The sequence below is a fragment of the Pelophylax lessonae genome, assembly GCF_965119305.1.
Source record: "Pelophylax lessonae genome assembly, chromosome: 1".
NCBI classification, from domain to species: domain Eukaryota; kingdom Metazoa; phylum Chordata; class Amphibia; order Anura; family Ranidae; genus Pelophylax; species Pelophylax lessonae.
The window spans coordinates 568,198,988-568,213,322 of NC_138768.1; the positions used below are offsets into that span (position 1 = coordinate 568,198,988).

Genomic DNA, 14,335 nt, shown 5'->3' on the forward strand with positions numbered 1-14,335 from the left:
GCCTACTCCTTTTAATCTGAACAATCTTGAAGTTTGTAAACTTACTTTGTGAATATTCCCACACATTTCCTTTTTTTTGTGACACATTCACTATACCCTGTAGGGAGGCACTGCTGTGTCACACATTTCACAGAGCCTGCCTTCTGAACTACAGAGATGCTGAGGGGAGGAGTTTCAGGAGGTGGGGTCAGTACAGGAATCACTGCTTGCAGGCAGCAAGGTAACATGGGAAATGGAGTCCTTAGAAATATAAAGTAAACACCAGAGGAGAAGCTGCAAAGCATGCAGGGAATCCAGTTGTGGGAAGAGATAGTCAGCAGGAAGGCAGCAACCAAGCATGAAAGCAGATATTTTTTCGAGGGTATGGGATTATACAATATAACAATTGTTTGCATTACTATTCCAATACCGTATAATACCCTACAGGACTGAGGAAATTCTGGTGTGGACGGAATATGTAAAGGAACAGAACCTAGTTCCGATGACGTCATCACGCTTGTCATGCCGGGGTCTGTGGTGAGCTGGACTACACAGGATTGTGCTGTATAACATGTGATTTTAAGCTCATTTTTATTGTGTGAGTATTTACCTTCGCTATTTAATAAAGTAAATCAGTGGGCACTACTAGTTTCCCCTTCTGTTTTATGGCCATCTGTTTGACTTGATGATGTATGGAGGAGGAGTGGTGGAGAAGTAAGTGGAGAGCAAGCCATCAGGGTAAACCCTTTGTTGGGAGAATGCTTTTTTTTTTTTTTTACCTCCTAAGCTTTGAGGTCCGACAGAAAGGATAGCAGCGGGTGTCAGCAGAGATGTCTCCGCTGACACCCGCTGCTCAATAGAGGTACATGGAGCATCGGATCAGGTCTGCCTGAAAAACTGACAGGGGCCTAACATACCTCCTGCTGAATAAGACCTATAGCTGTGCAATCAGCAAAGCACATGCTGGCTGGTAATTGGAGAGCTGTAGTTTTGACTCAGCAGAGGGTCAGACCTTTGCAGAGAGACCACTGCTCCACACCTAGCAAGGGTCTTTTTCTTTAGCACCTTAAAAGCAGATAGGTTTTTGGCTTTACTTGTTTTCTAAAGAACTGTTGCCAGGATGGGTGCATCACATTTACATAGTTGCCAACATTTGAAAAAAATTTCCAGGGACACTTTGCAGCACAGTTATCAATTACTTACCACACCCAGTTCCCTAAAGCTCTGCCCACTCCGCATAATTAATCTCCACCTACTTATCAGATTATATATAGGGGTCTACTCAATATAGAGAGAGAATTACAGGAAATTAAAAAAGGGAATTTCAAACTTAAGGCCTAAGTAGCAGAGTTGGAATAAGTCTACCATTCAGCTGCACTACTTCTGCCTAACATTTACGGGCAGCCTGATTAACGGGCGCTTCCAGGGACAATGTAAATTACCCGGGACAGGCTCCTATTTGCCGGGACTGTCCCAGCAAAAACGGGACAGTTGGCAAGTATGCATTTAGGCCTCATGCACACTGGATGCTTTTACAGCTGCTGTTTTTGGTGTCAGACGTTTTTTTCTGCAGCCAGTAAACTTTCCAGCATGTTATCCTATGTGTCCATGCACACATAGGCTGTTAAACTCCCCCCCCTCCCCCAGAACTAGTGGGTTTTCGGAGGCATTTTTCAGCTGTAAAAACGCTCTCTAATAAAAGCTAAAAAACGCTGAGACACGCCAAAAAAAAAAAAAAAAACTTGGCTATTCAGCCGTTATCAACCTTTTTGAGCCATAAGCTTTTGTGGGATTATAATTTTGCTAAAAAAAAAAAAAAAAATCTAAAAAAAATGCTACAGCTAAAAAAAAACTTCGGCAAAAATGCTGAAAAAACGCCATCTACAGCTACAGCTTTCTACTGACGTTTTGATAGCGTCCAGCATGCATGAGGCCTTACTTCTTTTTTCACAGACCTTTATCGAAGTGTCACGAGTAACAGAAAAAGGTGAGCTTAATCTTTAACAATCGTATTGTGAGTTCTAAACAGTCAAAAATTGTTATCTCTCTTCAAATAAGGTAAAGTACATAAGAGGAATTCCTGGAAAATACAGGTATATATATATATATAAATCCAAAAATATTAACTTCGAAGGGAGATTTAAATATTAATTGTTGGTCTATATAAGGCTACCATCAACCAAAAAATAATTTTTTTCTCATCAAATGTTTAGCCACTTTAAATTTTTGCTTACTGAAGTAACAGCACATACCGCACAGCAAAAGTTCAAACGTTCTTAATATATTTACCTGCCGTTTGGCAGCTGTCCGACAAGCGTAGCTCCTACGACCAGCCAACTGATCCCAATAGTAGCTAATGTAACCCTGAAAGACACAGAAAGGTGCAGTCTTTTTAACAACAGACCATTTATCGCAAGCAAACAAATCGAACCACACATTTTTACCTAAACAAACAAAATCAACGGATAGAACAAAAATAACACCATAATAAGGAAAACTGAGCAACCAAAAGGTAGAATTTTTGATTGTGTCCAGTCAAATGTGTCTCAATCTTTTAAAATAGGGTCAAGTTTGTGCAAAACATGAATTTGAGAAAACTGAAATGGTTATTAATAAAGGCATTCTATGCATGAAGATAAAAAAAAAAAAAAACCTTGTGTGTGCTGCAGCCCCCCTCAGCTCCCCTAATACTTACCTGGGGCCATCTTTATCCAGCGATGTTGCAGGAGTTTCTCAGCTGACCGGGTCTTCCCGCCTCATTGGCTGAGACAGCATCACGGTGCGATTGGCACCCGCTGCAGTCAAAGTCAGTCAGCCAATCAGGGGATAGAGGGGGCCGGGCCAGATCGCGGCTCCGTGTCTGAATGGACACAAGGAGCGGTGGGGCACTCAAAAGAAGGGAGCACAAAAGAGGAACCCAAGAAGAGGAGGATCAGGGCCACTCTGTGCAAAACCACAGCACAGAGCAGGCAAGTAGAACATGTTTGGTATAAAAAGTAAAAAAAAAAAAAAAAAAAAAGGAGACTTAACAATAGCTTTAGTGCCGGTTCACACTAGTGCGGCTGCGGCGATCGCATGTAATGTCGAAGCGCACTGCTCCTTTATTACATGCGATCGGCTGTGCGGTGCGAGTTTAGCCATACACTTTGTATGGCTAAATTCGCACCGCCCCAAAGACGCACAGGACCCTTTTTTGCAGCCGCATCAGGATCTGATCGCACAGTGGTTCACACTTGTGCGATCCGATCCTGTGCGAACTGTAAGATCGCACTGTGATATGCGATCAAACTGGGGGTGTCGTTAAGATTACATTGACACCCCCAGCGTATCGCATATGGCAGTGTGAACTGCCAGGGGTGCGTTTGCGATGCGGGAACAGGCTGCGAATTTCGCAGCCTTCCCGCATCGCATAAGTGTGAACCGGGGCTTAAGGTGGACCAATAAAAAACTGTGTTAACAATCTAAGTAGGGTGGCCAAAAACGAAATAATCATAGAACTAAAATACTTACCTATCTGGAGAACATGCTAATATGGGCTCCCTTTAGTGTCCGCCTTAAAGTGTTCCTAAACCCAGGAGCCTGCCTTCACTATATCTGGTCTCCCACAGTACACAAAACATGGAAATGCAATCGTTTTAGTAAATATAAACTGCTAAACCCCTTTTCTCATCAGCAGTATATAGCAGTCTTGTGATTTTTAGGAGTGTCTGGTTAAAGCTTGTAGGAGATTTCATTCTCCCATGATTATCCTATGAAAACACAGGACCCCTGACTCAGTCTGGACAGTGCTGATTGGCGGATGTGCGGATCACGTGCACTCGCCCAAACTGAACATGTGCAGCCTGTCCCCTGGCTCTGTAAATATCAGGAAATATATTGGAGTCAGTGGAAGAAGGGGAGGATCAGAAACAGCATTTTTTACACAATGCAGAGGATTAACCCCTTAGGTTCCACAGTGAGTATAACAAGCATGCTCTCCTGCAAATGCAGACTAATTTTACTGTTGTGGGTTTAGTAACACCAAGTCTCAAAAGTCTCCTGTAGTCATTTAGTCATCTGATCTCTTTCTGAAAGGGGGGGGGGGGTTAGAGTTCATGTATCCACTCTATTACTTAGTGAACTATCCCAATAAAATGGTTTATACAGCCTTACAAGCAACCCTCCTTATATGTATCCATCCCATCAAGGCAGTTTATAATTATATATTTATTTAATTTATTAAGGCCCCATGTTGACTTCTTGCATTCCAGTGCATTCCAGGCATTTGTCTCTGGAAGCGTACCGCCCTAAAAATGACTCTGCCCACAGCTAAATGCCCCAGCCTTATGCATGGGGGCTAAATGATCAGTGTGCATGGGCCCTTGGTAATATGATTATAGATTTGCCTGAGTCCCCGTTCACACTAAGGCGACCTGTGAGACGACCTGGTCGCCTCACAGGTCGCCTTCCATAGGGAAGCTGCGGACCCGTTCTAATAGGAGCGACACAAGTCGCTCCGACTTAGAAAAAGGGTCCGGAGCTTCTTTGGGGCGACCCGGAGGCGACCGCCATAGACTTCAATGTTATGAAGTCCGTGGCGGCCGCTCCGAGGTCGCGGCGCGCTGCTCGCACCGCGACCTCGGAGGTCGCCCCCCCGAGTCGGATCGCCCCTATGTGAACGGGGCCATAAAGGAAAGCCACACACCACTGTACACAGTTTACAAACTCTGCTCCTTTGTTTCATTTTATATCTGAAAAATCACTCTGGTTCGCCTAATGTTGGGTAACTTTTGAGCAGCAGAACAGCAAAAAATTGCACAACCTTGTGACATATGCCCATGCCCAAAACACCTGCAGCACAAGTGGAAAGGATACCAAGTTTAACCACTTCCAGGCCAGGCCTTTTCTGGCAATTTTTGTTTTGTTTACATGTAACAATCAGTATTTTTTGCTAGAAAATGACTTTGAACCCCCAAACATTACTGAATTATTTGGCGTATAACCAGATCTAACAGGCATAGAACACTCACATTAATTTTAAGAAAGAAGTTTCGGGAAAAAACTCATTTTTAATAAAGAACTTTAAAAGCAAAATAAGGGTCAGTGCCCATATACACAATCCTATACCCACAGTTGATCCAGAGGAAGGGGAAAAACCCCAACAAAGCATGATCCAATGTGCTACAGCAGGGGAAAAACAATCCTTCCTGATCCCCCGAGAGGCAATCCGATATTCCCTGGATCAACTTTACCTAAAAAAAGTACCCAGTTATATTATGTACACCTAGGAAAAATCCAGGCCTTTTTTAAAGCAATCTACTAAACTGGCCAGAACCAACTCTGGAGGGAGTCTGTCCCACATTTTCACAGCTCTTACTGTGAAAAAACCTTTCCGTATTTGGAGACAAAAATCGCTTTTCCTCTAGACGTAAAGAGTGCCCCCTTGTCCTCTGTGATGACCTTAAAGTGAATAGCACCAAGTTCACTATATGGACCCCTTATGTATTTATACAGATTTATCATATCCCCCCCCATAATCTCCTGTTCTCAAGAGAGAATAAATTCAGTTCCTCTAATCTTTTCTCATAGCGGAGGTCCTCCATGCCTCTTATTAGTTTGGTTGCCCTTCTCTGCACTTTCTCCAGTTCCCCGATATCCTTTTTAAGAACTGGTGCCCAAAACTGAACTGCATATTCCAGATGCGGTCTTACTAATGATTTGTACAGGGGCAAAATGATATCTCTCTCTCTGGAGTCCATGCCTCGGTTAATACAAGAAAGGACGTTGCTTGCTTTGGAAACCGCAGCTTGGAAATGCATGCCATTATTAACCACTTGCCGACCGGTCACTGTATATTTATGTTGGCAAAGTGGCAGCCCCAGGCAGAATCACGTTAATAAACGTCATCTGCCTGGAAGGAGCTAGGGGGCAAGCGCGCGTCGCCGGGGGCACGCTCCCGCCCCCGATCGTCAGCGGGGAAGCAAGTGCGGGTGTCAGGCGGCTCAGGTTGCCGCCTGACACCGGCGATCTCTCCCCGCTGACCGAGAAGGACAGACGGCTGATGTAAACACAGCCGTCCGTTCTTCTCCCTCGGATGATCACAGAGACTATGCGATCCTGCTATATATATATCTCAATGCCTTTAGGATGCGTGGGTGGATGTCATCTGGTCCAGGTGCTTTAACCACAATTATTCTGCCTAAATATTTCTGGACCATATCACTTTTGAGCCATTGTGGATCATTTGGGGCGGTGCCAATTCCATCCCCATTATGGTAATGAGCTCTCCCATGCTCCTTTGTATACACGGAGCTGAAGAAGTTATTTAATAAAATTGCCTTCTCTTTGTCCCCAGTCACCCACTCCAGATTATTTTGTAAAGGGTCTACATGCTCCGACCTGACCTTTTTACTTTTCAAAGGCGGTCCCCAGGTTACAAACATCCGACTTAAAAACGACTCCTACTTACAAACGGAGTGAGACAACAGGAAGTGAGAAGAAATCTACCCATAGGAAGGGAAATTCACTCCTGTAAGAGTTCTCATGGGAAAAAGGTGTCTCCACTTAAGCTTTATCTCCAATCCTTGTTTCCACAACAACCCAAAATTTTTAAAATATAGCCATCATAGGGAAAGAAAGTGAGGTGAAATCTTCTGAACAGGGATACAGACAGCAAAACAAATGATACATGGGTGTTAACCCTTCCCTATGCTATCCAAAAAACTAATTATTATTAACCTGTACCTGTTCCGACTTACAAATTCAACTTCGGAACAAACCTACAGTCCCTATCTTGTTTGTAACCCCGGGAACGCCTGTAATATATTTGAAGAATTTTTGGGGGGTTGCCCTACTATCTTTTTCAATCTGTTGTTCATTTTGAATTTTTGCATCCTTGATTTCCTTTTTACATATCCTGTTACATTCTTTGTAACAATTAAACAATGATAGTGTGCCTTCATTTTGATATTTTTAAAAGCGCTTTTCTTATTTATAGCTTTTTTAAACTTTGGCTGTGAGCTTCATAGGTTTGATTTGTAGCCTTTTAAACGTATTGCCCATGAAAATATACTTTGCAGTGAGTTCGCATAAAGTTTACGAATTCCCATTTCTGTTCTGTGTTCATCAATCCCAATATTTCCTCCCAGTCTAAGTCTTGGAGAGCAGCCCTCGTCCTTGGAACATTTGCTCTTTTATAGTTAAATGTTTTTATATGTCCTGTATGAGTTTGTTGCTTACAGCCAACATTAAATTAAATCATATCATGGTCACTGCTACCCAGATGTTCTCTTATATGAATATTGGTAATAAGCTCTGCATGGTTTGAGATAACCAGGTCCAGCAGAGCATTTTTCCTAGCCAGGGCCTCAAACTGCACCATAAAATGGTCTTGAAAAAGGTTCATAAATGTTTGCCCTTTAACTGTTCCAGCAGTGCCATTACTCCAGTCAATGTCTGGGTAGGTAAAATCCCCCATTATCACCACCAGTGGCGGCTGGTGCTCCATCAGTCGGGGGGGGGGGGGTGTCAGACGGAGACCCCCCCCCCCATCACTCCAGCCTGCACCACCATATCCCCCCCCCCCCTCATGCCAGTCTACTTACCTTGCTCTGCGGGACTGACAGGCAGCGGCGGCTTCCCCTCAGTTTCCATGTTCACTCTCGGCAGCCATCTCCTCCGTCCTTCTTGGCCAATAGGATGCCTTCTCCTTTCGACCAATCGGGAAACAGGTCTCAGCACCTACTTCCTGATTGGTCGAAGAAGAAGGAGAATCAGTGTGGCAATAGCGAATATTCATTCGCTATTGTCACACAACTGGATGGGCTCAGGGCGGAGTGCTCTGCGCCATTGAGACCACCCTTCTTTGAAACCTATTAGAACCTCTGGCTCTAGTCATGTGCTTAAGAAAAAAAAAATCCCCCATTGGAATCCATGCATCCGGCACCCTGCATGTAGATTGGGGGCTGGACGTAGGAATGGGGGGGGGCGGCGCCTCTGCACCCCTAATGGAGATATATATAGGGGTTCCAAGTAATTTTCTAGCAAAAAATACTGATTTTAACTTGTAAACAAGTGTCAGAAAAAGGCTTGGTTCTTAAGTGGTTAAAAAGGTTATTTTCTGCTTTTTGCATGTGGAGGGCTGACCATTAAAATTAATGGCTGCCCTAATAGTGCTGTGCAAAAAATGTGCAGGCTCGGTCACATCTTCGGAGGTGTAACTGGAGCTTTAGGGCTAGTTTACACTTTCAGTAGCCCTCTGAAAAGTGAAACAATGAAAATTGATTTTCAGAGGGCATTCCAGAGGCAGTGAGGCTGCACTATGTAGCCTCCTCACTGGCTGTTTTAACCCCCTACAATCCCGCATAACCACACCAAAACTGCATGCATTGCAAGCCATGGCAGCTGAGCCCCATGAGTATGGTACTACCCATCAAACAGATGGGGAATAGTTTTTGCTGTGCATGTGTATACCCAATGCAGCTCAGGGGGTGGTTGGGAGGCAGTAAAAAAAAAAAAAAAAAACAGGTCAACCTCCTCATTCTCTCTAGCCCCACAACTGCAAGTGGAAACATGGCCTTCGGGGCTTTCACATGGGCAGACAGGAGAACAGTATAAGAAAGCAGTGGAGCTGTGTTGTGGGTGTGTGACCACCCACCTAAACAAGGAGATGAGCTGCTCAGGGTTGAGCTGCCCATGGCCTGATGCTTTTCTTCACCGTGAGCGCAGGATGATGTTGTCAAAAATAGATGTCATCACCTCAGCAGATGACTTGTGCATTGAATTTTTAGGTGTATACTTTCTACTGATCGTTCCCTTTACATCTCCAAAGCGGTCTCTAACTTTCACCAATTTGCCAAGGGTAAGCTGTGAACCGCATCCACGTTTTCATACATGGTGAGCAAAACAACTCTGAAATGTCCAATCTTAAATTGGCTAGCACACTAATGGTGGGATAGCAAGTAAAGAGAAAAGACACAAAAACCATCCATGTTGTGCATTTCTGAAGTATAGCAAGATCAGCAATAAAATCATTATAAAGACAGAAGGAACACGAACTCCTGTGCTGTGTATTGCTGATGCCTGACAAGGTACCTTCATATAACAAAAATTAACAGAAATAATACAAACTCCAAAGTTTGAGCATTTCTGATAAGCAACAAGGTATAGTTATATGTCAGAAAGACGCTAGACTTCCATGTTGTGCATTTCTGATTGTCAACAAGGTACAGTCATAATAGAAGACACTAACCACGTCAACATTGTGCGTTTCCAATCAGCAACAAGGTATAGTCATATAGCGCAAATACATCGCCAACGTCAATGTAGCACATATCGGATAAGCAACAGGGTATAGTCCTAAGATCAACAAAAAAAAAGTCGCTAACAAAACTTAAATGCTATGCATTTTTATTTTTTTTTATTATAAATGTTACTAAGAAAATGTCAAATGTTGTGCATCTTGATTAGTAACAAAGCAGACATAACAGAAATCTCACTAGCCATCTTTAATGCTGTGCATTCCTGAATAGTAACATGGTATAGCCATGTAAAAGAAATGTTACTAACAAAATTTGAAACGTTGTGCAACTTGATTAGTAACTGGGTAGTCATAACAGAAATGGCACTGGCAATCCCTTAATGTTGTGCATTTCTGAATAGTAGCCTGTTACAGCCATGTAACAGAAATGTTACCAACACTTTAAAGTTGTGCACTTTGATTAGTAACAGTTTAGTCATAACAGAAATGACACTGGGAACCTTTGTGCATTTCTGACTTATCAGTCCGGGTACAGCCATGTAACCAACAGAAATGTTACTAACAGCAATGTAGTGCATTTCTAATGTACAGAAAAAAATGGTTTAATAGAAAGACACTCCCAATTTTCAATGTGGTGTATTTCTAGTAAGCAAAAGAGTCATAGCCAAAACAAACAGAAAGGGCACAATATAAACTTCAATATTGTGTATTTCTGATGCTCAACAAGGCACAGTCAACCCAGAAAAGACAGACAACCTAAGTGTTGTGTATTTCTGATGAGCAGTAAAACAACCAGAAAAGACCCAAATAAACGTCCACATTGTGTATTTCTGAGATACAACCAGACCAGGCATGAAGTAAGACTCATGGTGTATTCAACTAAAAAATAGCCAGCAGAGGGCAAGCTTTATATAGGCATAGCTTGAACTCTAGATACTAAACCTTCCTTCACCAAAGGAGAACCAGGGTAGTTCCAAATAATGGAAGTCTAAAGGCCCGTACACACGTACCGATCGTCGGCATACAAACGTCGGTGGACGAAAGATCTGCCGATTGTACGCGTGTTAGTATGGTGCCTCCGACAGATGTCTGCGCACAATCCGCGGACAAAAGTCTTTCATGCAAACATGAAAATTTTTGTCTGCGGACACCAGAACGGACGATTGTTCGCCTGTCAGTACAGAATTCGGCCGACAGACCGCAGATTTGCAAGACTGGGCATGCTCAGAAAATTAAAAACACAGGGAAAGTTAACCATTACATGACATCACTTCTGCAGTCAGCTGAAGTCTGCAGACAAAATTCTTGTGCTGTCCTTGTGCTGTCTTTGCACTTTTCAACAGACACCGACATCCCGGGGAGAAAAGAGGAACATTTGTATGCCGACCATCGGTACGTGTGTACGGGGCTTAAGGTGGGTGCATACACCACAGTAGTAGTAGCTGTTACCCTACCATTGTATGAGTAGGTGTAGTTAGCCCACAAACAGGTGGGAATCCAAGTCTCCCAGCATCGAAGGTCTTAACAAGCACAGACATGTAGATCAATTAAGTCAGCCTCAGGAAGAGGTGGACACAATTTTAGCTTGGAAGCAATCAGACACCTGAAGGGCTTAACAAACATTAAATACAGGTTTAGCTCTTCTGTAGAGGTTTTGCACCCAGAAAACTATCAAAGTTGCAGAAAACAATGATTCTAGTTCCATCAAGGGGTCGGCAGTAGCCCAAACCAACAGGGGCCCCAATTAACATTTACACGCCAACCGATCTAACAGCAGTTTAACCACTTAAGCCCCGGAGGATTTGGCTGCTAAAAGACCAGGGGGTATTTTGCGATTCGGCACTGCGTGACTTTAACGGACAATTGAGCGGTCGTGCAACGCTGTACCTAAACGAATTTGACGTCCTTTTTTTCCCACAAACAGCTTTCTTTTGGTGGTATTTGATCACCTGTGCGATTTTTTGATCACGCGCTATAAACAAAAAAAGAGCGTCAATTTTGCAAAAATAACAATATTTTTTTATATGAAATTCCCCCCAAAAAAAAAAAAAAAGTAAAAAATCAAAATTTTTTAACATTTTCGGCCAAATTGTTTTATGCTACATATGTTTGGTTAAAAAAAAAAAAAAAAAAAAAAAAAAAAAAAAAAAAAAAAAAAAAAAAAAATCGCAAAAAGCGTATTTTGATTGGTTTGCGCAAAAGTTATCGCGTTTACTAACAAAGGGAAAGATTTTTGCGACATTGGGGCGGACAGATCGGACCCTTGACTGACATTTCTGACACTTTTGGGGTTACCAGTGACATTTCTACAGTAATCAGTGCTATATATATGCACTGTTACTGTAAAATTACACTGGCTGTGAAGGGGTTAACTTTATTTGAGAGGGAGGGGCTGTGTATGTCCCTAGGGGCGTGATTCTAACTGTGATTGGCTGTGGCTTTAGTTGTAGGAACACTGATCAACGGTCCTACATAGTAGAACCGTATGATCAGTGTTTCTACACAGGGGAGAATGACAGGCAGCTTGTTTACACAAGCTGCCTGCCTTTCTCCCTCTCTCCCGACGATCGCAGAGTGACCGGCGGACATCGGGTCCGCCGATCACATGCACGGGGGGGCCCGTGACCGTGCCGGAGCGTGCCGCCGGCGGCGCGCGCTCGCTCCCCAGAGCCTCACAGGCTAGTGACGTATAGATACGTCACTTTGCCTGTGAGGGGCTGACCGCCGCAGTATATCTACTTGCGGCGGTCGGCAAGTGGTTAAGGAGAAAACACTAGATTGGAGCTTGTTAAGTTGTTACCCATAGCATGTTTAAACATAGCAAGCCACTCCATAAGAAAAAGTACACCTTATTGTGTCTATGCACTATAGAACTGAAGTAGGATTTGGTGGTTTATGAAAGCACATGGACTAAAACCATCAATAAAGTGATACATTTTACTGCAGTGAATATTGGGTTCTCTATATTTTGCATAATTATTCGCTAATAAAGGATTCTTGCTATAGTTAGGAAGGAACCGCACTAGATGCCCAAGCCACAGTGCTACCTTCCACTGCACAGTAGGATTACCAGAGATGAGATTTTATAATTTAATAGGGGCGTACTAAATTACTTAGGGGGCTGGAATAGCTGTACTGAAAAAGGTTTACACGTTTCTTGGTTTACAGTCACTGTACGCGTTAACCACATAACTACGATTTAAATTAGCATCTTCAAAAGCATCTTTGGTTGCTCGCTTGTTTCCCACAAGTGTGCCATCAAGTAGGACAAAGGAGGAGGATCATTTCAAAATGCAAAACAAAGAAATCATGACACCCAAAAAGACAGGCTGGCAAATGCAGGAAGGTCTAGTTAATTTGAGAGGAATAAAGGGCTGTTTTAAACTGAGAATATATACTTTAATGTACAGATCCTTTACTTGGTCCAAATAACGCACCAATAATATTGAAATATTATTTAAACATATGATTGCATACAAAAGACCAGAGATGGCATGGCATGCCAGGACTGTTTTTACTCTCAACCCATTACTTCTAGAAAGTAAAAATGAAACAGACTCTTACCGTAGTGGCAAGAGGATGCAGTATCGAATGAATACTCCTAGTACCCAAACAGTTGTGAGTCGGAGGCTGATATACTGAAAGTTGTAGTTTGTTCTCGTTAGTAGATTCCAAGATATCAGCTCTTCAGATGAAAATCTCTGAGTGACCTCATCATCCACAATAGCTTCAAACCCTTTCTTGGAAAAGTAAAAGGCATCAGACAATTCAAAATCCCCGCTCTGTAGGCACTGGCTTCGACTTTGCCTCAAACCTACGATTTCTTCTTCCATGGGAGACTCATCTCTCTGTATGATGCCTGAGGAACACATAAAATAAAATATTACATTCATTTGTCTGAAAAGCATGCACTTAGACTCAACATTGTCAAGTGGTTTCTGTAGACTGAGACTAGTTCTCTGCACAGGTAAAATGGAAATAGCCCATATAGTGCAATTCATTTATTTAAACATTCTTGAATGGGACAAAGAAAGTGCTAAAAGGTTTTTCTTGATCCTAGGATTTGTCTGGCATTTTTTTCAAAGAATGTTTAAAAACGCAGTCACTAAAAACTCATAAGCTTTAACATTCCAATATAATTCTAAAAGTTTCGCCACTCTTTTTAAATCTGCAAATTGCACTAAAATAATACTTGGTGGCCTTGACATGAAAATGAAGGTCCTTATTCAAGCACTTCCTGTTATGAAGTGACAACTGTCTCCCAAATGTGCTCCTGTGTTGTCATCCTTTCACATGCACCCTTGGTGGAGACCATAAGGAGCTGTACTGTCCCATATTGTACAGGCATGGTCCACAGCTGTCAGAGTATGGGTCAAGGGCAATGATGTGCAGCCATAGACAGGAAGTGGCTGAAAAGGCTAGAGGAGATATTGAGCACTGAAATGCAAATAAGGTGAAAACTGTATTTTATGGGAGGGGGGGGGATGGGTGCATTGGTCAAGAATACAGAGTACTTCAGCATACTAAACCATCAAGCTAGAGTTTACATATTTACCTCATTCTGATTATTTAACAAATAAAGAAAAAAACACTGCATATTAGGAAATAAAACTGAGTGCATGTTTTCCTGCAGCACAACCGTGCATACTATTATGACCCATTTATAAAGTTACTGCAACAAAATTATTATGCTGACAGTGATAATTCCATATGCATTTTTCTGATGTAAAAGCCCCTGTTTTTTAAACTACCCGTTCAGAACACCGATGGCCGCCAGGCCCTCAACTTCCCCGATCACTCGTCTTGTAACTTCCTCACTGTAGCTCTTTTTGCAGTGGCATAATTACATCCCTGTTTACTGTGGGTGGGTGGCCCTGGAACACCCACTGTAACTGCATAGTTTGATTGACAGCCCAGGCGGCTACTGGTTTGTCCTGCCTCCCATGACCTCAGTTTGACTGACAGACCAAAAGGCTCAGGGGTCTGTCATGGCCCTCCAAGCCTGCAGTTAGCAGACCATATCTCCCTCTCCCCCACATCATCCCAAGTAGTGGCTAATAGTGGGGCCTCATGGAGAGTGGATGTGACATATACAGTGTGTTAATTTTATCAACAAAA

The 14,335-nt window shown here is 42.8% G+C and overlaps 1 protein-coding gene across 1 annotated transcript in view; it reads right to left on the reverse strand.

Moving 5' to 3' along the window:
* The window catches only part of GPAT3 (glycerol-3-phosphate acyltransferase 3), a 111,027-nt gene that overhangs the window by 40,678 nt on the left and 56,014 nt on the right, over positions 1 to 14,335 (reverse strand). The window contains exons 3-4 of the mRNA XM_082244193.1: positions 12,782 to 13,076; positions 2,269 to 2,343 (exon numbers count right to left, since the gene is read on the reverse strand). Coding sequence (XP_082100319.1) covers positions 2,269 to 2,343; positions 12,782 to 13,076 — 370 coding nt within the window. The remainder of the gene's footprint in view (positions 1 to 2,268; positions 2,344 to 12,781; positions 13,077 to 14,335) is intronic.